Source organism: Ursus arctos, unplaced genomic scaffold, assembly GCF_023065955.2.
Source record: "Ursus arctos isolate Adak ecotype North America unplaced genomic scaffold, UrsArc2.0 scaffold_9, whole genome shotgun sequence".
NCBI lineage: Eukaryota > Metazoa > Chordata > Mammalia > Carnivora > Ursidae > Ursus > Ursus arctos.
In genome coordinates this window covers 478,594-503,974 of record NW_026623111.1, presented here as the reverse complement: position 1 = coordinate 503,974, position 25,381 = coordinate 478,594, and the positions used below count along the sequence as shown (strand labels likewise).

The following is a 25,381-nucleotide window of genomic DNA, read 5'->3' as shown; positions in this document are numbered from 1 at the left end:
GGAAACCGGGGATGTACTGTATGGTGACTAACATAATATAATAAAAAATCATTTAAAAAAATTTTTAAAAAAAGAAATATTTGGGGATTTTTAGTTATTTCTTACTGACTTTTATTGAAGTCTAATACAGAAAACTGCACAGATACAAGTACGTGGCTCCAGGAATTGTTTGTGACCTGAACGTCTCCACCACTCAGACCAAGACAGGTTCATTTCCATGACCCCAGGACCATGGCACGGTCCCAGAGACCACGGCATGGCCTTGACCTTCTGAGGTCTAACGTGCGGTAGATCTTCCTGCTGACGTGAGGGTCTCAGACGCTTCTGCCGCTTTAGCTTCATCCCATGCTCTCTGCACTGTTGGTGCGTGGTTTTGTTTTGTCTTCACAGAGCCCCGCAGGGCGGCTGGAGTGCGGTCACCATTCTGATCTCCCTTCTCCCATGCTGCTCCCGCCGAGGAACCATTTCCTACCTGAAGGCAGTGCCTTCTGTTGGTGACAAAGTATCTGGTTTTTGTTTGTCTGAAGGGGCCTCTTTTTTTGTCTCCATTTTGAAGCATATTTTCACTGAGCTTAGAATTCTTTAATGGACATTAATGTTTTTGGTGCTTTGATCATATTCCTTCCTTGTCTGTCTGTCTCCTTCCACAGTGGCTGTCCTGTGTGTGATGACGGTTGTCTGTGGAGTCGTCCAGCCTGGCTTCACAGAGATTCCTCAGCCTGTGCAGTGGGGGCTTTGTTAGACTGGAGAACCCTGGTTGCTCCGTCTCCACAGCCTCCTGTGCATTCGGGGCCTCTGACTCCTCTCACAGAAGGCAGTGGGCCCTGACAGATCAGTGACAGCATTTCCGGTCCGTGGAGCTGTTCATCTGGTTTGGGTCGTCTGTGTATGTGAGATGTATCTTTACAGACAGGCATGGTCCCCACTTGCTGAGCACCAGGCTCAGCCCCGCTGTCTTGGGGGCACTGTGTGTGGCCCTCGGGGAAGGCACTGTATCTGCTGGCCTCACTTGGAGGACGGAGGCTCGGAGGTGTCAGGCCACGTGCTGGGGTGGCAGGTCTAGCTGGCGCAGAGCAGGGCTCACGCGAACCTGGAGGCCCTGGGCCCTGTCTGTGGGCCAGGACCCCCCACCTGCAGTGGTCTGTCCAGGCAGCATTGTGTGGGGACCCCTGCTGTCCTGACACCACCACTCCAGCCCCTCATCTCCCTAAGCCAGACCTGCTTCCAGACCCTCTGCTGTCCCTGCCAGAAGGCCGTGGCCCTTGAAGGTACAATCCCCAATTTCTACCACTGACCTGATTTAGTTTCACTGTTGTTTTAGAGGAGTTTGGGGGCACATATGGCCCTCAAACCGCCATCCTGATGTTGTCCAGACCAAAGACCAGACAGGAGGGATGCACGAGGCTCTTCCTGCACCTTTCCTGTCTGGTGTGTGTCCGTACTGTTCCGTCTGGCTGATGGCCCTCCTCCCAGACTCCTGCCGCAGGACAGCTGCTGCCGGGGCTTTTACGATGCTGCGGTCAGGGTGGAGGCAGGGCAGGTCTGCACCGGGCTCAGAAGTAGGCAGGCACCGTTGCTGTCACAGCACCTTGCACCGACTTGGGATTGGTTGAAAGCTGTGCTCCTCCGCTTTCCCTTCTTCCAGGCTCTGTGTGTTTCCTCCATGAAAGCCTGGCTCTGGGGTGTCCTTCCATGGAGAGGTGGGTCTCACCTCACAGATGAGCCCCTGTGGCCGAGGCACTCTGCCTTCTGGTGGGTGCCCGGGGCCTCTTAGCACTGCCTTCAGTCCTTGGACTGACCGACAGCCGCTGGCCGCTGGGACACGGGTGACCCTCCCAGGCCCCCCAGGGACGGTTCGTGAGGTGCTGACTCTGTGTCGTCTGCGTCTGAGGTTGAGGTGCCGTTTTCTCCCCGGCGTCTGTATGCCCACGTTAGAAGCAGTAACACGGACCCCGGCTTTCCTTCCCTTCCAGACTGACGCAGATATCCAGGCGCTGTTCATGGGCATAGACGGCCTGTGTAAGAAGTACTCGAGAGAGACCTGCCAGGTGAGCTCTGGTGCATCTTGCTCAGCGTGACCCCCGTCCGCCCGTCCAGCATCAGAGACTCAGTGTTGTGAGACCCTCAGAAGAGACAGGACGTTGTCTGCTCCAGAGACCAGTCCCTTGTGGACTTCTCTGCCTCCCGCGGCTGCCTTCACCGGGACGAAGCCGTTGGCTGTGTCCTGCTGCTAGGCTTTTGCTGCGTGCGGGGGTGCAGCTGTCGTTTGATCCCCCCCATCTGGGGGCAGACCTGACAGTCCGAGTTTGGAAGGGCGCCGGTTCAAGGCTGCGGGCTGCTTCGCGAGGCTGTCCTTCCTGAGGGGTCCGCGCGGGCGTGCTCTCCCCTGGCTCCCAGGGTGCCTGTCTTCCTCCCGACCCCGCTCCCCTCACCACGCCTGCCCCGCCCCCCACATCTCACCTGCTGCTGCTCCCTCTAGTGTCGTGAATCCGTGCTCACCCCATGTCCCGCCCCAGATGTCTGGCCTCCCGGTGGTCACTGGACAACGTGCAGGCCACCATTCTTTCCAAGAAGCTGTTTGGGAGAGAAGGGAGCCCTCCTGCTTCTCCCTGTTCTGTTAACATGGAGCCCCCCATGCAGGCCGCCTCCCACCTACCCTCTGGGGGAGGAGGCCGAGTGGGGCAGCAGTGCCCACCCTGACCATTCTAGCCTGTTGCGTGTCCAGCTCCACCAGTCCCACAGACACCTCCCCTCCTCTGCACGGCCGCTCTCCAGCTGTGACACAGCCAGAAGCACCACGGTGTCAGGATGTCGCATCTACATGGAGCCCTGCAGTCACACGCAGATGCCCACAGAGGCAGCACAAGACAGGCGCCAGGCGGGGCCTGTGTGTCTCCATTGCCATGGTCACAGTGGGGGCGCTTGTGGGCCAGGTACCCTAGGCCCAGAAGCTGCCCGCATTCGGGAGCTTGGGAGGTCCTCAGACTCGCGGCATTCAGGACCACGGGCAGCCCTGTTCCTGCGGGAGTCTCGCCAAGGGCTTGGCGTTTCCGACGGCCCCGCAGAGTGTGCACGGGTGGGGGGAAGCTGCAGAGGCAGCTGCCAAGGGACCACCCGCACACCTCTGGGCCACACGTCCCACGGTCACATGCCCGTCTGTCCGGGTGCGGAGTGGAGTTTCCAGAGCCAACATGACAGGATATTTCATCGTTATGCACATTAATGTCCTGGACTTGTTATCCTTGAATGAACTGATACGTATCGTAAATTCCTCTCGATATTGATTTCTAGTGGGGTAAGCACTGACGGAGAAAACCCACATCAACAGTAACTTTAAGAGCATAAAGCCAGCCTCAGGCTGTGGCACGGGCCCCCGATGGCATCAGAGCCACGGCAGGTGGGTCCACGGTAGTGGTCAGGAGGTCACCCTGCCTGATGGAGTTCGGAAGAAGCAGAAATCCTCCTCTCCTTGAGCCCGGGCTGGCCCGCGTCGGTCGGGGAGAGTGTGGTCAGGTGGCTTCTGCTCCAGGGACTGGACCCACTGGGTGGCAGGCGCCCTGAGCTGTCCCACAGCCTCCCCTGCCTGTCACAGGGACTGGCAAAGAGGGCGCGTATGCGCTCAGCTCCTGGTCTGGGCTTCCTCAGCCTTTGCACTTCATAAAAATCTCACAAAATGGCTGCCCCCCTCCGTCCAGGAGGGCGCTCTACGAGGTGAGGGTCATGGCCCTTCTACGTGGTCGACATCCCCTGCCCCGGTCAAGGCTACAGCAGCTCAGCCTGAGGGGCCTGACAGCCCGGAGTCCCAGAGGCTGGCACCTGCCTGGCACAGGTGGGTGGCATATGGCCACGGGGGTCCGCGCTGCCCCTGGACTTGTACCAGGCCCCTCGGGGCTCAGCATCCCGCCCACAGGCCTCTCTCCCTGGCTCAGCTCTGCCCTCACTGCTTGTCATGTCTGTGCCAGCCACGGAGGCCTGCACGCTTGTTTTCTGCCTGTACTCATTTAAGAACAGCCATGCGCCCGCCCACGGTACTTCTGAGGTCAAGGCCCCATGTCCCAGTGCGGGCACAGCCCTGCTCCCAGATGCTCCACGTGGGCCATCCTGCAGTCACTTCCAGTTGCTCCTGCTTCCTGTTTCTGAGTGTGGACCCTACACCAGGACACGAGGTTTAGGGGTAGGTGTGTGATACCCTCTTCCTGACGCGGGCCTAGAACCCGTTGAGGAATGAGACCAAGCAAACGGACGATTGGCTTTGTCTTGCCTGAAGGCGATGGGGGGGGGGGTGGCCAGAACCCCTCCACGCCGAGCACAGTCCGGTCCAGGACCTGGCTGGCCCTTCCTCACTGCCCCACACCACCTTGCCCCTCCTGGGAGCCAGACCTGAGGAGCCACAGGGCCTGAGAGCTGCCGCCGAGCATCAGGGACATGTCTGGGATGTGGCCTCATGAAGATGAAGATGCCAATGGGGGCGACATTACAGGCCCCTTGTAGTGCCCCCCCCAGACTAACGGTCCCAGCAGAGCTTGTGTCCGTCAGTCCTCGTCTTGTGGAGCAGGAGCCCCACGCGGCGTGTCCTCCAGACCCCGAGGGCATGGAGTCCCTTGGAAGGTGCAGGAGAACAGGAAGGGGGTGTTTGTCACTCCTGACCGTGGTCCCGTCTTCTGGAGGTGGCTCGGCCCATAGAGGAGGCACTGAAGACCTGCTGTGGGCTGGCCGTCCTGTCCGCAGTGGTTTCTCCCTTGGTCTGTGCCAGCCCAGTGAGCCTGGGGACAGCACCAGCTGTCCCTTCCTGTCCACTAAGCAGTGTCCTGGGGTGCACTGATGGGGAGTAGGACCTAGAGGAAGCTGACTTCACATCCCAGTCCTGCAGGAGCCCTGCCCGGGGGCAGCAGAATCAGGTTTTAGCAGTTACAATGTTGTGTTCCCGGAGGGGAGGCATCAGGGTCTGAAAAGTTCCCGTAGGGCGCCTGGGTGGTTCAGTTGGGGAAGCCTCTGCCTTCAGCTCAGGTCATGATCCCAGGGTCCTGGGACTGAGCCCTGCTCAACGGGGAGCCTGCTTCTCCCTCTGCCTCTGCTGCTCTCCCTGCTCCTGTTCTCTCTCTCTCTCTCTGACAAATAACTAAAATGAGGTGAATAATGAGAACTTCCCTTAACGTGGAGTGGCTCCCCCCACCCCGCATAAACCACAGATCGCCGTTTCTGATCTACGTTGGTGCTCTCAGGAGCCCACCGCAGATGGGGAAGTCGGGCTCCTCTAAATGGAAGAGCAGAGGTGGCGCTGGTCCCAGGTGCAGCGGGCCCTGGGGGTGCAGACAAGGTCCCTGGGCTCTCTGGGCTCCTCTTGGTGCCGTGCCCTTCCCGGCCAGCCCTGTCCACGTAGCACGTCCACGGTGTTCCCTGTGGTGGGTGCTGTTTGGTCAGGAGGCCGTCCCGTGATCCAGCTGCTGCAGCCAGAGGGATGGTATGCTGTGACTGGCCACTGGGTTGTGTCCCATCCCATGGCGAGGCCTTGAGCGCCACTGAAGCCGCGAGCAAGTGGGCGGCACGCCCCTCACTGTCTGCGACCCGCACGTGGAGCGTGCTGCCTCGGCTGGTGTGCGTTTGGGCACGCGGCACTACACGCACGCCCAGCACAGCGGTACTGAGCTCTGCTCCAGGCACAGGGTGGCAGCCAGCAGAGCCCACACCTGGGCAGGCAGGGGGCAGGGCGTAGGGAACCGAGCACCTTGTGCCTGCACTGAAGGTCCCTCCCCAGCCCTGGCTCCCGGGGCAGTGTGCGTAGTGGCGGCCTGGCGCCAGTACCAGCAGCTGACATGTATTCTCTTCTCAGATTTCAGAATTTCAAGAAAAGCACAGAAAGAGACTCTTGGCCTTCTATAGAGAAAAGGTAACCCCCCTGACTCGCTGCCTCATCAACCCAGGCCGTGTCTCAGGCCGTGGACCACTGGGCTGGCACCTGTCCTACTGATCCACAGCCCAGTGCGCCTTCTTGTCCATGATCGGCACGTGGCCGCTTGGGGGACCAGCCGTGGTCACGGGGCAGTTTCGCTTTGGAACACCAACACTGACCCGTTAACACCCCCAGAACACATCGGCACTTTTCCACACAGCAGCTATGAGGTTGCCCCGGGGAATCTAAGAAAAGGACATTCAAGATGCCCGTTTGCCCTAGAAATACCCCCCTTTACACGGAAGGAAAGCAGAGGTTTGGTGAAAGTGGCAGTGTTGATCTGGAGTTTCGGACCTGGAGTGTAGACGGAGGGCTCAGAGGAGTACCAGGGCGGGGCCGCTTGCCGAGGCTGGGCTACGCCGCACGGCTTCGTGCTGCCTGGACAGCTTCCCAGCGCTGGCTCCTGGGGTCCCTGACAGCCTGCACGCGGTGCAGACTTACTCCTGAGCCGCAAGCGAGCAGCTCCCGTGTCAGCCACGTTCTGATTCGTGGCTTGAGATGTTTAGCGGGTCGGCGTGTGCTCTCTACGCTGTCCCTCAGCCTGGTCTGCCTGATAACCAGCGGTCTGATTGTGTTTAGATCGCAAAGCTGGAGGAGTCCCTTCAGAAGTCAGCACTGCGGATGGAACAGCTGCAGAGGTGAGTTCTCTCCAGGAGCACACGCGGTCGCGAGCGCACACGGGGCAGCTGACTGCTGCCCGCTTGGCTAAGACCTTGTAATCAAGGCAGCAGAGGAAAGCTCTTTCATTTACTAGAAGCTCTGTCAGTGCAAAACTGCAGTGGGAAGCAAAGGGAGCAGTGAAAACACACAGGAATGGTGCCCCTGGGGGTTCCCCAGAGGGTCCTGGGGCAGAGGGGCTCTGCGGCCCGGCCCTATCGGACCCCGCCCACAGCCTTCCGGCCTCCCCTCTGCCCGGAATCGTGGCGCCCGTGACGGGTGAATGCGTGCAGCCCGCCTGCCTGTCAGTGTGGAGCCCGCAGTCTGCCCTGGGGCAGCCTCCACACGGCCCCCCTACTGCCCACAGTGCCTTCTGTTCTGTGAGACGGACTGTGGTTCTGTTAGGTGCGTTAACATGGTGACTCTTTGGGAGTCCCAATCTGCTGGGTCGCACTTTGGGTTAAAGGTTGCACGTCACATTACAGTTAGTGGCCCTGGGGAGCTGCCGTCCGCCCAGCTGGTTGTGTGTGCTGGGGTGACCCACGCCCTGCAGGTGGACCCTCGCGGCTGTGTTGCTCTGGGCAGCCGGAAGTGTCACGGCTGCCGCGGGGCCTGTCTGGGGTGAAGGGGCCCCAGCAGCCAGCACCAGAGTGAGGGTGTGCTCTGGGGTCCACACACTCCAGGGAGACCCGGCCCCCGGGCTGGCACAGCCTTTACCCCCTCCAACGATGGTGAGCACAGCCGCAGAGACCCCGCGAGGCCGACCCAGCGGTGAGGCCCTGCTCCGGCCGAGTCCGGGAGCGGCAGAGAGGGCAACGCGCCCACGTGGGGTCACTCAGAGTGTCCTCCTCGGTGTGTCAATTGCTTTCTTTCCGGGAATCGATCTGCAGCCTCTGTCTTTCCCTGGGCTGCTCCCGTGCGGCGCCTGTCTCTGCGGCCCCTGCGACACTCCCAGTGGTTTCTGCAGCCCCCGGCCCTGCTTCGCTGCCCAGCTCTGTGCTGCACACCTTCTCCAGGTTCCTGGTGGCCGCTCAGTTTTGCGTTTCTAGAAGGTTCTGGTCATTTTTACCATCATGGGGTCAGCTTATTTTTGTCCCCATCTTCTGTGACAGGCAGTGTGTCTCCCACCCTTGACACCTCAGGCTCTCGCTCCAGGTGGAGCCTTTGTGGCCGGGCTGGGCGGGGTCGTCCTTCTGGCTGGCTCTGCGCATCCCTGGCATGGCCTGTGTCCTCCAGGGCGGACGCCCTCACCCAGACCACCCCCTTGCACGAGGAACACAGTCATGCAGCACGGCGCTTACCGCGGGGCCGTCGTGCTGTGGGCGCTCCGTTACTGTGTCCTGGGGTGGCTGGCACAGCAGACGTGTGCCCTTGGAGGTGCTGGGCCCCCACAGCGCAGACGCGGACGTCTGGCTGCCCCCCACCCCAGTCACTCAGTCCCTTGGCAGCTCTTTGTCCAGCACCTGCTCGTTCCCAGCACGGGCGCTGGAGGTCAGAGCGAGCCACAGGCCGCTTGTCTGTCCTCAGGCGGCTTCTCTGGGTGGAAAGTGAGTCTGTGTGTAAATGAGGCTAGCAAGGTGGGGGGGGGGGCGGGCAGATGGGGAGCATCTGGCTGTGTTTGTTTTCTTCAAACTGGAATGAATTACGTGGGAGTAAATGTTTATGGTTTAATTAACACCTTCTCTCCATCTGTTTAGTATGAGATTGTCACAACAAACAGCTTTCAGCGCAGTAAAAACTCCAGTTTCAAGTAAGTAAGACGGGGCCTGACCGGGGCGGGCTGTGAAGAGGCACGCAGCCGGGCTGGCTGAACGCAGCCTGATGCTCAGACCCCCCCCCCCAACAGCTCCTTCAGCAAAGCCAGGCGGACACCTGCTGCTGCCCCCTGACTCGTCAGGCTCTGACAGGTGTGTGTCCGGTGGGGACAGTCTGAGGGTCCCTGAGAGTCACGGACTCTGACAGGTCACACAGCCCTTCCTCTGACACACCTCCGGGTCTCCTCTGCTCCCCCCCAACCCTGCAAGTCCCCCGGTGCTGGACAGCTCAGTGGACACCCAGCGACACTTAGCACGGGACTCAGGAGCTTGGCCCTCCCTCGGGCTATTCTGTGCCCTGCAGAGCCTCCCGGGCACAGCCCCAGAAACAGGTGTGTGGTCCAGGCTGGCCCATCACAGCTCCGTCCCCACAGTCGTAGCGACTGGCTGGTGGCCATCCTGCGCCCACGCTGGGGCTCTGATCTGGGACCAAGATGGCCAGGCTAGGGGAAGCGGCTTGGAAACGAATCTAACAGAGACAGGACGAGAGACCGCGGCTGTGCTGGTGGCAGCACTGGGGACCCTGACCGCCCCAGCTGAACAGAGCCACCCCCCTCTCCACGGCTCTTCCTTGAGACGGCTGGGGTGAAGTCTGGGTGCAGCGGCCCACGCTCGGCAGACGCACGGTTCACTCCCCACCCTTCCTTCCTTCGGCTGTTTTTCGTCTGTGGGGCTGAGCGATGAGGGGACTGACGCTTACTGAGCACTCGTGTAAAATGTGTCGGTCAGGCAGTAAGTGGTGAGGGGAGTAGACGAGATGCTCTTGCTCGCCTTGCAGGAGGGTTGGGCCCGAGTTAGAGGGGCGAGGACATGGCTGGCCCACGGAAGGAGGGGGGCGGGGAGCGGGGCCACAGCCCGGTGGAGAAGCGCCGCGTGTGCGTCTGGCTGACACATGGGGGCAGCCAGTGAAGAGCCCGATGCACGAGCGGACAGAGCGTGGGCCTGGAGGGGGTGTGGACGCGACCCAGGCCCTGTGGCACGTGTCCTAGTTGGTGCTGTCACATTGTTGACGAGCCCCAGGCCCACTAAACGTATCCCACCGTTCATTTAACAGAGTGGAGTCCATGCAGGTTGACCATACTCCTTCCCCAATGAGAAAAGTAAGTACACCTGTCCCCGTGCTGCTCGCCCCCACACACCGTTCAGTCGTGGTTTTCCTCAGTGCGGGAAATGTGAGCGTTCACGTAACGGATGGATCACGGCGGGGCCTCTTGTCGTGTGCTGGGCCGAGGGCTGAGCAGGTCGGGATGTGGTTCATAGAGTAGGTCCTGGGTGACCCTTGGGGGAGCGAGGCCGGGACTGTGGCCGGTGGAGGCGCAGGGAGCAGGCAGGTGGGCAAGATGGAAGTGACTCTGTGCAGCCAGGATCAGCGCCACCCAGCCGAGGGAGACCACGTGGGCTCTGAGGAGTAGGGGATGCTCGGGGGCCCCAGGCCTGGCCCAGGTAGAGCGTGGCCGCAGACTGCCCCCTGGCCAGACACAGGCAACTCGGGAAAGGGATGGGGAAGCTGGTCCCCAGAGGGAGGGGGAACGACCGGGTGGGGAAAGCGGCTCAGGCAACGCATGCGCTGGTTGGGAGCATGCGGACTCCTCGGTGATGGAGACTTTCCTGACACAGCGCCAAGTGCTTCCTCTTTGCAGTGTCCTGGCCGCCCTGTGGCACACACACTGGTGTTCAGGCCACTTAGCGAGAAGTAGCACTTATTTCCAAGGGGGCCGTCCTGGAACCATGTTCAGGAGGGGTCCGGATTCCGGGATAGGCAGGTGGGAATGCAAAGCCATGCAGAGCTGGGATGGAGGGGACACCCGGTCCTTGCCACTGGCGCCAGCGTGGGCCTCCTCCCCATGCCCGTCTCCGTGCCCCACATCACACCCTGGACGGACACCGTGGGTGCCCCTCCTCCAAACCGTCCAGATCCCAGCACCCCCCACTGCCCACTGGCTTTGCTCCTCAGAGGCTGAGCCCTGAGCCTCACCCACATGGGGCCTTGTTTTGGAGATTAGAGACTGACAGCCCAAACTGATTCACATGTCACTGGGTGTTACAGCTGAGGGACCAAAGGTGGGGAGCCGTCGGGACACCAGAGTGAGCTGCTGGACCAGCGGGAGCTCATGCTGCCATCGGGTAGCGCGTGGCCATCGGGCAGGTGGGGGGTAGCTGAGACTGCACCGAGGCTTCCAGGGTGGGAATGAGTGGGTGCACCTGCGTTCAGAGAGCGGCTGCGGGCTGCAGTTCGCCCGCCCTGTGCCAGAACAGAAACAGAACGCAGAGCCTCAAGGAGACTTGTCTACCTTGTCGGTCCCGCCGGGCCGCTCTGTCAGCCCCAGGAGTGGGAGCACGCGCAGGCGCCTGGGCTAGAGCTGCTATGCGTGCCCGGCGGGGGCAGGGTGAGCGCTGTCTCCTGGGAGACCCTGGGTGGTGCAGCAGCCTGCGGCAGAGGCCGCACACACTCCTCCACGGGCGTGAGAATAGGGCTCCCGCGGAGAAGATGCCGTGCCCACCGTACGACACCTCACGCAAGCAGCCAGGGGTCAGCCGCCCAGGCACAGCCCATGCCGGACCTGGAGAGCCTTGTCCTCTCTCCCTGCCGCTGCCCTGTGCTGAACCTGGGGTCCCGGGAGAGAGGGTGAGGGAGGCAGAGCCTGCAGGTGGACGGGGTGCTGATGGCGCCTCACACGTGGCCCGGGCTTTCCCGGCCTGCGACTTCCTGCCGGGGACTCACACATCAAGCGAACGCATCCCGTAACTCACAAATTCGTGAGGGAAGCCAGTAAAACGTGAAAACCAGCTCAAAGGAGAACCCCAAGAACAAAGGCACGTCAGCCATCGAGAGTGCAGAAACGCGTGTGCGAATGCGCGGACGCACAACCAGCAGTTTCCACGGGGCTCCCCAGGTGGGATGGAGGGTTGTCACGTGACCCCTGCAGCACCGTAGGCAGCTCCAGGACAAGGAGACCCCGACCCCGCGGAAGCAGACACCCGGCGGGAAGCTTCAGGCGTCCATAACCCCGACACTGGGGAGTCCTAGATCTTTCCGGAGTGTTTGTTCTCTCGCAGGAAAAATCCTCCACTGAGCAAGTTGTAAGTAGAGGGAGAACCATAAAGCTGTGTCTGATTCACCCCCTGAGCCAGGCCTGGTTGGCGTGGGGCCGCAGGCGGCAAGTGAGGGAGCCCCACCTGTGAACCCTGCCGCTCGCGGAGTGTGCTCCCCGCAGCTGTCTGCCATGTGCTGCCTTCTGGGTTTTCCTGTGAACTCCTGGCCGCCCTGTAGAGGCCTCTGCCCTCGGAGCCACCCCCAAAATGCAGCCTGGCGGGGGACACCTCCCTCGGGAGCCGTGGCTTCCTTGTGCTGGTCCAGGTCGGGTCTGTGCCTGCTCTGCTCAGAGTGGGCCTTTGGCCCGGGCTCCGGGAGACCGTCGGAGTTCTGCGTGCGGCTGAGCACAGCACCCCGATCCTAGGCCGTAGCCCCCAGTCGTGCTCCAGGAAACAGGTCCTCACGGGCAGCTCCTGTCACCCCTGTGCCCACACGGCCGGGCTGTCCGTCTGTGCTGTGGCCACCACCCCGGCCACTCTGGGTCTTTGTATCCTTTTGGCTTCGCCTGTTACTGGCTTCTCCCTAAAACAAATAAAAATCCTTCCTTAGTAGAAGTTAGGGTGAGAAAAGACAAGTTACCCAATTATAATCCAACTTAGTAATTTTTGCCCTTGCTGTGTGATAATTTTTCTGAAGTTGCAAATACTCCATCAGTTGTTCAGAGTTGGATGGAGATGGGGGTCGGGAGTGCAGCCCCATCCGTGGGAGGCTGTGAGAGGGGCAGGTGCAAAGGGCTGCTGGGGCGCACAAGAGTGGTGGGCATCTGGGCACCCTGACTCAGTGGGCAGCCACGGAACGGGGAGCCCTGGGGAGGGTGGACAGGCCAGGCACCCCTGACTTACGCTGAGCGCAGCAGTAAAATGACACGGTTGCCAGGACTGGCCGATGGGAAGAACCCAGAAGTGGCGATACCAGAGCACCAGCCTGTGGAGAGAGAGCTGCAGCCAGCCCACCGTTGCCACACATGGCCGGGAAAGACGCTTTAACTTGGGAGGCTCTGTCTTGGGTGTGAGTGTGCTGTCAGCAGCCAGCTCAGTGGAGAGCTGGCCCTGCAGGCAGGGCCCGAGGGGGCCAGTCCCGCCAGGGTTGAGTATGACTGGTGGGTATGAGCCAGGGGGTGGGGTCACGGAGGGTGCCCTGGAGCGGGGCCACCCAGGGAGGCTGCTGGATGATGGAGTAAAGGACCACTGGGGTGGATGTGCCAGGGGTGGGAGCTGGGAAGATGGGCCGCCATCAGGGGCTGGGGCTGGTGGCAAAGTCTAGAGACAGACCAGTGGGGGCCGGGCATGGGAGGAGCCACAGGAGTGAGGCCAGAGCAGCCGGAAATAGCATTTGGCCCCACTCCTGGCAGCCTCTCTGTGGTTGGAGGAGGGCTCCCCCATCGCTAACCTTGCACCAGGGAGCTTTTTTCTCAGGGAATCGGTGGGGGGGGACCATCCCTGGGGGAACTTGACAGGTGCATGGCCAGAGCAGGGTTCCCCGTGATTGAAAACACCTCCCCCCTTCAGCATCTAGATTTTAAGGTGTCAGAATTATATGTACAAAATGATTAAAAAGGATTTAATCAGGATTTTAAAATTTACGATATCAGGGGCCGCCTGGGTGGCTCAGTCAGTTAAGTGTCCGACTCTTGGTTTTGGCTCAGGTCATGATCTCAGGGTCATGGGATTGAGCCCCGCGACAGGCTCTGCCCCCAGCAGGGGGTCTGCTTGAGATTCTCTCTCCCCCTCTGCCCCTCCCCCGCTTGTGTGACTTCTCTGTCTCTCTCAAAACAAAATCTTAAAAAGGTAAAATTTATTATGTCAGTCAAGGACTTTTCTCTCTTCCAAAATTCTTAAAAGTGCTTAGTGGAGTGCTCCAGGCGCTGGCTGCCGTGCGCTCCCTGGGGCCGACGGCACCGCGGTGAATGCCCTGGCCCCGTGCGGCCCGTCTCCGGCCAGCCCAGGAATCTGCCCGGCTGACGGGGACTAAGCGGTGCGTTCTCAGTAAACAGGGAGAATCTCACTCAGAAATGGCAGCATTGGAAACTGACTTGTTTTCTTTTTACACACTTAGCCTGAGGTGGCAGTTGGGCCAGCAAGACTCTCTCTGATCAGCCCCCCTCAGCATGGACGCATGGGTAAGTGGGGGTCCCTGCACCCATACCCCACGTCAGCACACGGACTGAGCTCCATGCCCCAGGAAGGAACATTCCCCCAGACCCATCAGAACCGACCCGTGTCAGTGCAGTCCCTCAACAAAGTTAGCGTGGGAGCGACTGCTTCCCCAAAATGGTGTGGCTGCTGGGCCCACGGGGGGACCCTCAGAACAGCCACAGACAGAAGGCGCTCTTGCGGGAGCATAAGCTCTCTTGGCCCGGAGCAAAGTGGTATCATCAGCTTTGCTTCCTGGGAGTTGTTGGAGCGGCCGGTGGGTTTCTGGAGCAAGTGCGTGTGCCCGGCGGCACGCTCAGGCCCCTTCCCCGCTGGGGTCCGGTGGGCCCCGCGGCCTAGCCCCTCTGCTGTTTCCCCGCCTCCTGACCAAGCACCCGGTGAGCTCAGGCCTGTGGGGGGCACTGTGGACTTGTGACCGAGCTTGCTTGCCCTTGAGCCCAGCTCCTCTGCCCCTGCCTCACCTTTGCTTCTTGCCGAAGGTGATATTCTAGCAGCGGCCTCAGTAGGACCGGGAGGCGGGCTATCTGCGCGGTCTCATCTAGAGCCTCGTGCTGCCGCCCTCCCCGCAGAGCAGGAGTGGGGGGCCTGCAGCCCCTGCTCTGGGGGACCCTGCCGTTTCCACCACTGGAGCTGCTCCTGCCGGCCGGGAGGGAACACGGGTGTTCATTCTGCTCACGGCCCCTTGTCCCCGCTCCTTGCCTTTTTGCTCCCACGCCGCCCACCTCAGGCCTGTTGTGCCGGCTTGGAGCAAATTCAGCTCGCGGATGCAGCTCCCCACACCCCCATGTGTGGAATTTCCCATTTGAGCTAGTTTATTCCCATCACTGGGCCTCCCGGTCACACCCAGGTGAGAACTCAGGACACTTATCCTCCAGGCCTAATGTGTAGCCTCCCGCGGATGCCACTTCCATGGCGCACGGGGTGGTGTCCCTCGGGGGTGCTGGCTCTTGCCCCGCGCTCACCTTTGTTGGGGGTGTCCTGTGGGCCCGACGTCCCCTGCACCTGTGCGGGGGGCGGGAGGCAGGCAAGCTGTCTTTAAATCTTTGAAAAAATTTAAAAAAACCTGATTCTGTCTGATGTGAAAACAGCCTCTCTAGATCTTTTTCTATAATTTTCCTATTTGTATCCTTGAATCTGAAGTGTGTCTCTTGTAGACAGCATCCAGTTGGGGCTGGACAGTCTGAAAATCTCTGCTCTTCATTAAAGATTTTTCATTTACTTGAGAGGGAGAGAGAATAAGCAGGGGGAGCCGCAGAGGGAGAAGCAGGCTCCTCACTGAGCGGGGAACCCAATGTGGGACTCGATCCCAGGACCCTGAGATCATGACCCGAGCTGAAGGCAGACGCTTAACGGACTGAGCCACCCAAGAGCCCCCAAAATCATTCTTAAATATTATTAGAGACAAAGAGGGTCATTTCATGATGATAAAAGGGTCAATACGCCAGGAAAACATAATAATTATTACTGTAGACGCCCAAAGTGGAAGACCCCAAATACATGATGCTAAAACTGACAAAATTAAGAAGGGAAATGGTTAATTCAACAATTGTGATTCAGATATTTCAATATCCCTGGAATAACTTGAACAACACTGTTAACACCGCTGACTTACCTGACAGATGTGGACCCACCCACCAATAGCACCACACACATTCGTTTCCAGTGCAAATGGGACACTGTCTAGAATAGACCACATACTGGGGCATAAAACAAGGCCTGACACATTTAAAGGGATTGTAATCCCACAAAGTGTATTTTCAGGTGACGATGGAATTAAGTTGGAAATCAGCAACGGAAGAAAATCAGAGTAAAACAAATATTTAAAAATTAAACAACACAATTATAACTAGCTTTTAGTGGATCAGGGAAAAAACACCAGAAACATCAGAAAATATCTTGAATTGAATGAAAGAAAATACAACCTACCAAAATTTTTAAGATGCCGGTATAGCAATGCTTAGAGGGAAATGTATACCTTTAAGTTCTTATGTTAGAAAGGAAGGAGATCTAAAACCAGCGAGCTTCCAACCTTAAGGAGCTTCAACAAAATAAATTAGAAATCTATGTAAATAGAAAACTCACTGGAACCTAAAGTTTGTCCTTTGCAAAAAAAAAAAAAAAAAAAAAAAAAAAAAGCAAAATTGGTAAACTTTTACCTACAGTGACCAAAACACAAATTACCAGTATCGGGAATGAAAGGCGATATTATAAGAATTATAAGAAAATATTATGAACAATTCTCTGCCAACAAAGTACACGACTTGCATGAACTAGGTCAATCCCTATAAAGACATTATTATCAAAAGTACCTCAGAGAAGAAATAGTAAATCTGGATAGACCTCTATCAAGCGAAGAAGTTGAATTAATAATTTTAATATCTTTTCACAAAGAAAAGCTTATTTCCCCATAGCTTCATGGGTGAATTTTATGAAACATTTAATGAACTAATAATAATCTTACATGAACTCTTTCAGAAAATAAGAGAGGATTGAATGCTTTCCAGTTGATTTTACAAGGTCAGCAGTATCTTAAAACCAAAGACAACACAAAAAAATGAGCAGTATTCCTTATGAATATGGATGCAAAATTCTTTAAAATATGTGAGGCAATCAAATCTAACAACATAGGAAAAGACTAGTATAACGTCACCAAGTGGGGTAATCATTTATAGTAGAAACTCTCAAGAAACATGTAGTAGGTAAAGGGCATCTGTAGAAAACCCACAGTCAACAGGGTACTGGTGAGAGGGAGCGTGCTATCCCCCGAGACCCGGTACATGGCAGGGCGCCCATAGTCCACAGCCCCTCTCCAGTCCGACATCCCCTGGGGGCTCCAGCCAGTGCAGGGAGGCCAGAGAAGGAAGTGAAAGGCAATAGATCGGGTGAGAATGGGTGTAGTGTCTTTATCATAGGTGGTGTGCCCTTGTGTGCAGAAAATCATAAGGGATCTTTAAGAATACCAGTAGGAATCAAACAAGGTTGGTAAGGTTACAGGATGCAAGATCCATACACAAAAGTCAGTTGTAAATCTGCAGATGATAAACAGTCCAAAACAGGTTAATCAATTGGTCATAACTGTCAGAGTTTTCTTCTGGACTTTGTATTCTTTTCCACCGATCAAAATACCGTCTTCTTAGGGGCGCCGGCCGGCTCAGTTGGTAGAGCGTGCGACTCTTAATCTCGAGGTTGTGAGTTCGAGCCCCACATTGGGTGTAGAGATGACTTAAATGAAATTTTTAAAAATACCATCTTCTTGATTTTTTTTGCTTTACCGTAAATTTTGAAATCCGTGTAAGCCCTCTGACTTTGTTCTTAATTTACCAAAACGATTTTGGCTAGTCTAGGTCCTTTGCATTTTTACATAAATCTTAAGATCCATTTGTCAAATTCTACCAGAAAAGCCTGCTGGGATTTTGATGGGACTTGGGTTGCATCTGCACTCAGTTTGGGGGAGAACTACTGTCTTAACAGTTTTGAGACTTTGAATTCATCATCATGGCATTCTGTCTCTCTACTTCCTAGATCTCTAATCTATCCAGGGGGTCTTCTGCGGTTCTCAGTAGATAGGTGTTGCTTTTACTAATAAACTGAAGCCTCGGTAATTGCTTTTGATGGTGGAATTCTCTTCATTTAATTTTTAGGTTGGTCACAATCTGCAAGGAGTATCTTTTCCCATTCTTTTTTATTTTCAACCCATTTATGTCTGAGTCCAAAGCATACCTCTAGCAGACAGTATCAGATGTTGCTTTTCTTGTTGTCTGACCCATTCTTATACTATCTGCCTTTTCACTGGAGTGTTTGGTCAATTGATGGTTAACACAGTTATCAGCATATTTGGACACATGTCTACCATTTTGTTATTTGTTTCATGTATGTCTTGGGATTTGTTGTTCATCTGTATCTCCTTAACTGCCTTTTTTTTGTATTAAATATTTTTAGTGTATCCTTTTGCTACAGCCCGGATTGTATCTCCTCAAAATTGATATGTTGAAGTCCTAACACCCCACATGACTGTATTTGGAAACAGAGCCTTTAGGAGGTAAAGGAAGTCATAGGATGGGACCCTGATCTGACATGGTTAGTGTCCTTATAAGAGACACAAGAGGGAAAAAATGGCACATTGTATTTGTGTCAACAAAACCATAAAACAAAAAGAGGGGACAGCAGAGAGCTCACTCTCCATGCACATGCACCAAAAGGCCACACGAGCACACAGAGTGAAGACGGCCGTCAACAGGCCAGGGAGGGGCCCTTCGTAATACCCAGCCAGCCTCCATGACTAATAACAATAAATGTCTACTGGTTAAGCCCCAGCCTGTAGTGTTGTGTTACGACAGCTGAGCCCACTACACACGTTTGATTCCTCTGTTGATATTTTAGCGTGTTCTGTTATTTTCTCAGTGACTGCCTAGGAATTATACCGTGCACCCTATCATAATCTACTTTAAGTGAATACTGACTTAACTCTGGTGAAATTCACTGCTCCCTTACTGTTCCTCCCCCGCTTCGTGATGTCCTGTTTATGGATAACTACATACGCTATATATAACACATCATAACACGTAGAGCACTCATAGCATCACAAACCCAGTAGCACAGCATCTTCATTACTTCTTTGAAACGTCACGTTTCTTAGCGATCATAAGAGAAAACAGAGTCACAGACACATCCTTTACCGTTTCCAGGGTTCCTCCTTCCTTCCCATGGATTCAAGTTACTGTTGGCTCTTATTTCAGCCTGAAGCACCATTTTGTTGAAGGGCAGGTCAGCTGCCAGTCTTCTCAGTCTTTGTCCACCTCTGAATGTCTTCATTTTGTCTGCGTCTTGAAGGGTCACTTCACCGGATGTGGAGTTCCTGGCCCACCGTCTCTAGCCCTGTGGAGGCTTCCCACTGCCTCGCGCTCCTTCATTTCTGGTAAGGAGCCGGCTGTAAGTCATGCCATTCTCCTGCGTGTGATGCGTTGCTTTTCTTCTGCCACTGTACATCTTCTCTTTGTGCAGGGAGCCCTCCAGCCTCATCCCTCTTTTTCAAGACTGTCTTGTCTCTTGTGTGGAGGCGGTGTGCTGGGAGCCTGCTCTGCACCACGAGCTCTCAGCTGTCCCCACCTCATTCTGCAGGCACTCACTCCTCACGTGAGCGCTGGCTGCCACCGGGGTCACGTGGCACAGCCTCTCCCCGGTGCTCACCTCCACCCCGACTCGACTCTGGGCTGGGCTGCAGCGTCCCACAGACCCTCCAGGGCCCTGCGGGGGGTGCTGCCATCTGCCACTGGTGGGCTCGCCACTCTGGTGTTCCACAGCTCTGCCTGGATTCATCCCCGCTCTCGTGAGATCCGCTGGTCTCAGCTCCTGGGCAGCCTGGGCCCCTTCTCAATGAGCACGTTGGAATGAGTGGGGGAGCTGTGGCTGCGGGCGTCTCTCTTCCTCTGGGCACGGGCCCTCTGTTCACCACGGCCTGGGGCTCCTCCCCATCACCAGCCACACCACATTGCCTGCTTTTGCGGCTTTTTGCCCCGTTTAGATGCCCTTGTCCGTCTGGCGTCACGGGATGAGTTTTTCCATGTTCTGGGTAATGAAACTTGCCCTCTCTAAATAGCAAAGCTTTTTCATTTTTCAGTGGAGATTTTCCTAAAGTGCATTAAACAGCATTGCTTTCCTGAACAGGAATTATAGGCCGTGACCTGCTGGCATCTTGGTGTTGGTGAAACATCAGTCTGACCACCTGTTTTCAGCTGGGCTGAAGCAGGGGGACACCTCAGCGCCCGAGTGCCCGGTCCTGCCATGCTCTTGAGTTCCCACGTGGCCTGGGACAGTTTTCTGCTCCTCAGACTCAGCCACATCATGTGGTTCTCCTCTGCTGAGTGCAGGGCACCCACCGTGCTGGGTTCAGGCCTGCACGGCCCCTGTGAGTTGACCTCTGGGTGCCTCTGCTTCCTCATCTCTGTTGATAACCGTTCTCTCCACAAATTACTGTAAGGAGTAAATAAGACGCTATTTCAATCGACTGTAATGTGTTGAGTACGTAACCCACGATTACTGCCGTGGTTCTGCCCCAAGTTAAAATGTACTGGGATTTATTTAATCAGACGTGTGGCCAGCAGGCCAGGAGGGGCCGCCATGCAACATGAAGTTTTACTCACAGTTTCCTAGAAGCAGGAGGCAGGCGCGCCCCACAGGGCCCCACGTGGAATCCCTGGGTCCATGGGGGGGGGGGTTCTTCACGGGAAGGAGTGGCGGGCAATGGGACCGACCAGGTTCGGGATTGGTTAGTTGGGGTCATATTAGCAGCTTGCGGGGCAGGTAGGGGCTGCCCCATGTCTGATGCTGGCCTCAGGCGATCTGGGCCGAGTGTAAAAGGTAGGGAGGTGATGGAGAGCACAGGTTCTGGTGGTCGGATTTCATGTCAAAGTCAGGCTTACAGACAAATCATTACTCTTTGGGAGTCAGCTATCAGCTATCCCTGGGAGGGGTGGTCTCTCCCGGGTAAGCACGGCCCCACGGTGTCAAACCATCACAAAATACAGAAAACAAAACACGTGAGACAGTTTGTCTCCCTGATTCTCAGTGATTCTACAGAGCTTCTGCGGGTCACCTGCAGACTCAGGAGTGCTGGGTGCCGCCAGTGAGGGGAGTCCTCCTGCGGTCCACACAGCCCCGCGGCACGGAGACGGTCCCCATTGGCCACATGGGGCTGTGCAGCCCTGGGAAAGGCACTGCCTCTCTCTGATACAGCTTCTTCAATCATGAAAGGACACATGGAGACCCTAAATGCTGCCCTTTCTTTCCCTGCCCTTCTTCTGTTAAAATTCTCCAAAATTTGGACACAAAGAGTTCGGGTATTAAACAAGAGTAGTCTTCGGATTTGCTCCCTGCTGTGACTAATGCACGCCAGGGGCTGTTCACATCTTTAAAGGAAGCTTCTTATTAGCACGGAGGATGTCCGCAGAAATTCGGCAGTGTAAATATCTCACAGTGTGGGTGGAGACAAGAGCTAGTCCTGGCACTGAGGCGCTCATCGCGGAGCTGGAAGCTTCTAGAAGTGCTTTTTCTCCCAGTGGTTCTCAGAGTAACAGGAGCCAAGACAGAGTGGAGGGCAGAGTGCCGGTCTGCAGACGTTTACCGAGCGGGCTCTGGGGGGCTGAGCAGCCGCTCCCCGGCTCTGGGCATCTGGATGTCCGCTGAGCAGCTGCGGGGCGTGGGGGACAAAGCCCTGGACGTGGGATGCTCTGCTCCCATCCTGCGGGCGCACCTGCCCTGTCGGGAGGGCGGGGACGGGGCGGGGACAGCCGAGCGCTGTCTGCCCGCCTGCCCGGGCCGCACTCGCTCACCTGTGAACCTTGACCCCTGCAGGCAGCATCTCCCACCGTGGCCCTCAGCCCCTCGGCCTGACGCCCCATCCCAGCAGCGTGTCACAGGCTCTCAGGTAGTGCGTCTCAGCTCCGCAGACGTCCAGGCGGGAGGTCACACCACAGATAATGCCGTGAACCCTTGCGGATTGCTTTTTAAACCCATCTGTCCGTGTTCTGAGTAAGAGGGCATCGTGTAGACCACGTCACGTTTTACTTTTCTGAAGCTAAGACGTAACTTGGGCAGTTACCTTGTTCCTAAAAACTCCAGGAGAGCCATTTCACGGGTACACGGTGTCTTATCACCGGAACAGACCAGGGTCGGCAAACCCTTCTGTAAAGGGCAGCTGGTCAGTGTTCTCAGGTCTGCCATCATGCAGACAGGGTCATAGAGGTAAGTACGCAGGTGGACGTGGCTCCCGCTAAAACTGTCTCCAGAAGCAGGGACGGCTGGACTTGGCTGCCGTCTGCCAGCCCTGAGTGGACCACATTTCCCTTAACGCTTCACCTTTGTCACTGGGAGACCCCATTTTCTGCTGCCTATTGGAACCACCAGTGTCTCTACCCAGACTGACTCAGCCCTCCAGGGCAGGTGGTCCCTAAAGGCAGATGCCCCCGTTCCCTAAGCTCCTTAATGGCCTTCAGTGCTGGTGGGCAAGCACGCATGTGGTCCTCTGGGATAGCCCAGCCAAGGGGCCGTCTCTTCCCCCGGCCCACCCAGAGCCATGTCTGTGCGCCCTCTGCCCTGATTCAGGAGGCCATCCCCACCCCCAGGGGGCTGGCCCCTCCCTGCTGGAGCCACGAGCACAGAGGAGGGTCTGGCTCTGGGCGTAAACCCGCTCCCAAGGGGCGCAGGCGACGGGTGTCTGTTGAATTGACTCCTAGGATCCCACTGCTGCCGGTCCCCTGCAAGGTGCTGTCCCAGGCAGCGGCGCCCCCGGACCCGGGCCAAGCGGGAAGACGGGGCTCGCCCAGCCTCAGGGGCTCCCAGACGCTGGCCCCCAGGCCGCCCATCAGCATCTCAGCACTGCTGCAGAGACAGCATTTAGGCAAGTGCGCCCCGCTTTGAAAAGTAGACGCTTCTCTTGGACGAGTGTGTGTGCCGCGCGTTTGAGGGTGTGAGGGAGGAGTAGACAGACTTGCGGAATGTTCCTGAGAACTGTGCTTCTGAGCTTTGCTGAATGGTGCTCACGTGTGTGCACCTCGGCTCACGGCTCCCCATGCTCCGCAGGGTCTGCTGGCCTAGGGGCAGCCACGCACGGAAGGTGAACCAGGGCCTGCCCGTGTCCGTCCACCTGGGGCTCTCCGGCCACCGGCAGGACTTTACGCAGTATAAGGAGTCGTCCGTTCTTGATGAAATAAAGTAATACGGTTGAATAAAGTATTTTCTGATTATCTGGAGCAGCATATATGTGGTATGTTTGAAACTTTGCTCTTTTTATTACCTTAAAATTTCCTTAAAACATCGGTGTTGAAGCAGACTGAAACCCCCACGTTGGCTCGCTGCGGGAAGGCTCGGGGGGTTGGGCAGGTCTGCCTCGGGGCGAGCCCCGCCTTCTGCACACAGGCCCCCACGCGGGGCTGGCCACACGGTTCAGAACAGCCGCTGTCACATGGGCAGAAGAGGGCAACTAGTCAAGACCACACGGGGTTGGAAAGAGGCCCCTCGGGCTAATCATCATCCTTTACGCTGCAATTACCTACAACTTGTCGAAAATCTTGGTCTGTGTTCTTTCACGGAGGTCGGGCTTACGGTGTGTGCAGGCGTGTAAGGGGCAGGGAGATGACCCGCTTCTGCACTCAGAGAGCCTGCGGCCCGGATAGGTGTCCTGTCGGCCGACACCCTGGCCTCCTGGGTGCGTCTCCTCTGGCCAGGCCGCATCACACACGGGCCTGTGGAGGCACGAGGCCCCCGTGCAGCTTCCACGTCTGGCTGGCCGATGCACACGGCAGGTGGAGTCCGAAATCCCACAGTGGGGGTGCCTGTTCTAAATTGGTTCTATTTCCAGAAATGTTTCAATGTTCTAGAAACCCCAGTCACGTCAGGTGTCTTTCTCTCCGAATGTTACGTAGCGTGCGTGACGGTCTCCAACGCAAGACTGTGGCCAATTGTGACATGCAGGCCGTCCTCCAGTGCCCCCCACCCCCTGGTTCAGCTCCCCACCTAGACAGCAGCAGTCTGACAGGATCCGAGGACGGGCTGTCGGGGAGGTCGGGGAGGTCTGGCTGCTGTGGTTCTGCTGGGAGACTGGCTTGAAAACTGCCCAGAAGCTTCCTGCCCCCGGAGCACCCGGGCTGCACGCACCCTGCCTGCCTGCCCGTCAGACCTTCCGCTCCTTGCACTGCTGGCCTTGCTGCTCAGACGCACCTGGACGTCGGGGTGAGCAGCTCATATCCGTATTGCTGTTGTTTTCCACTGGACCCTCCGTGCGGCCAGGCGAGCCGCAGGAGCCCCTCGTGGGACCGATGTTTGCTCTCTCGGGTGCTTGTGGCAGTTCTGGGCCACTTACCACCAACATCAGCACATCTGCTGCTTTAACATAATTTTCATTGGAAGAGCAAAACTAAATGAATAATAGTCCTATAGGCAAAGACGACAGCCCTGGCTGACAACACCAGGTACGAACTCGGAGAGCTCATCAGATTCAGCCTCCCCTTGCGGCCTGGGACCGTGCGAGGCCGAGCGTGGGTCCACCAGTCTGCAGCTGAGTGTCGGCGCTGTTCCCAGTGGCTTTGTGGAAGGACGTCACAGAGATAAGAGGGTTTGACAGGTTAGACCCCGAGGCTCAGTTTGCACCCTGAGGACAGCAGCGTGGGGTGGCCCCGAGGTGCACTCGGACCTGGGGGGATGCCGCCCAGACTGCTGCAGGGTGGGGGTGGGGGGCTGTCACACCGCCCCCCAGGGAAGGCCATGGGGCGCCAGTGGTAGTAACATGCCCAGAAACCAGCACGTTTGAAAGTTCAAGCCGGCTCTCAGGCCCATTGCTGGACTGAGCTCTGGTCCTTACAGGGAGGGCAAACCTCCTCGGGGCTCTTCGGGGCGCGGTGCGGCGATGGGCGTGAAACAGCCACAGCAAGCTTCCCGGTGGTCCAGCTCCAGGCCCTGGTTTATAACGCATGTGCCAGTTACACCCCCCCCCCAGGATGTACCCAGTTGGCGCTAAGTAAATATCTGACGGCTTATCTACTATGTGGTTTTTGTTTCTCCTCTTGTCTTAATTACATGACACTTACTCAAGCCCCAAGACTGGGGGGGAGGCGCGTTTCCTCATGCCAGACAGCAGGTGCCTGGAAATGGCCGGCCCCAATCCCAGCCCCCCCAGTCTGCTGTCCCCCTCCCCCGACGCCCACCCCAGTGCCCCCCCCCCCCCCCCGCGGGCTCAGTCTGTCCTTGGGCCGCGCACCATCTTTCCGACGCCCTGCCTGTCGGACCATTTGTTTTGGTTTCAGTAGAACTGGGCTCGCACGAGCAGCTCCCGAAACCCGCCGCCCACGTGGGGGGTGAGCACCAGCCCCCGCCGGAGCCGAGCCTGGGGGGCGGGGCACAGCGGCCGCTCCCTGCCCTCGGTGCTCGGATGGGGTGCCGCGGCCTCGGGGCTGGGAAAGGACAGGCGGGAAGTCCAGCCGCGGAAGGGCCTTGGCCCGGGACCCCAGCGATCGCGAGTCGGGAATCGGCGATCGCGAGTCGGGAATCGCGAGTCGGGAGCGTCCTAAGCCCCCGGCCAGGGAAAGCCCAGCGGCGGCCCGGAGGCGGATGGGAGCTCGGAGGGCAGGGGCGGCGGCGGCGGCGGCGGCGGCGGCGGCGGCGGCGGCGGCGGGGGAGGGGGAGGGGTGGGGTGGGTGGGACGGACGGCCGGGCGGGGTCTGGTGGCCTCTCCGAGGCGGCCACTCGGTCTAGGGCAGGGTGTTGGAGAAACCTTCTCACTCCAGAGAAGAGGCTGGTGCCCCGCAAGCAGGCTACGGGGGACCCTCCAGGAGACCTCCCCACGCCCTGGGCGCACCTCCAGCAGGCCCAGGGTCCCTAAACCCCTGGTGTATTGGGGCAGCTTTCAATCTAATTCTCTTTACGATAGCACCACAGATTTCCCGGGTTCCAAAGTCAAATCTGCCCGAAAAGATACTTCTGGAGAGGACCAGCCTCTGCCCGGCCGCACCTGCCCCCACTCCCCTGGACAGAGCTAGGCCTACTGTTCTGTTTTTAACACAAGCAGGGACGATGGCAACCCCTCTTCTCCTTAGACAAGAACCTTGCCCTGCCCTGGGTTCTCAGGTCCTGCATCTGGGACCAGTCCCCACAAGCTCGCAGACATCACAGCCCCCTGCACCCAGGATGGCCTTGCAGGCACTATGCGCGCCCCTCATCACCC

The 25,381-nt window shown here is 57.6% G+C and overlaps 1 protein-coding gene across 1 annotated transcript in view; it reads left to right on the top strand.

Moving 5' to 3' along the window:
* The window catches only part of RNF212 (ring finger protein 212), a 33,270-nt gene extending 10,889 nt beyond the window's left edge, over positions 1 to 22,381 (top strand). The window contains exons 3-13 of the mRNA XM_048211949.1: positions 1,974 to 2,048; positions 5,831 to 5,887; positions 6,530 to 6,588; positions 8,305 to 8,357; positions 8,463 to 8,516; positions 9,478 to 9,521; positions 13,571 to 13,638; positions 13,855 to 14,045; positions 21,019 to 21,091; positions 21,900 to 22,067; positions 22,246 to 22,381. Of these exons, the coding sequence (XP_048067906.1) occupies positions 1,974 to 2,048; positions 5,831 to 5,887; positions 6,530 to 6,588; positions 8,305 to 8,357; positions 8,463 to 8,516; positions 9,478 to 9,521; positions 13,571 to 13,638; positions 13,855 to 14,045; positions 21,019 to 21,091; positions 21,900 to 22,067; positions 22,246 to 22,381 (978 nt within the window). The remainder of the gene's footprint in view (positions 1 to 1,973; positions 2,049 to 5,830; positions 5,888 to 6,529; positions 6,589 to 8,304; positions 8,358 to 8,462; positions 8,517 to 9,477; positions 9,522 to 13,570; positions 13,639 to 13,854; positions 14,046 to 21,018; positions 21,092 to 21,899; positions 22,068 to 22,245) is intronic.
* Positions 22,382 to 25,381: the final 3,000 nt, after the last annotated feature.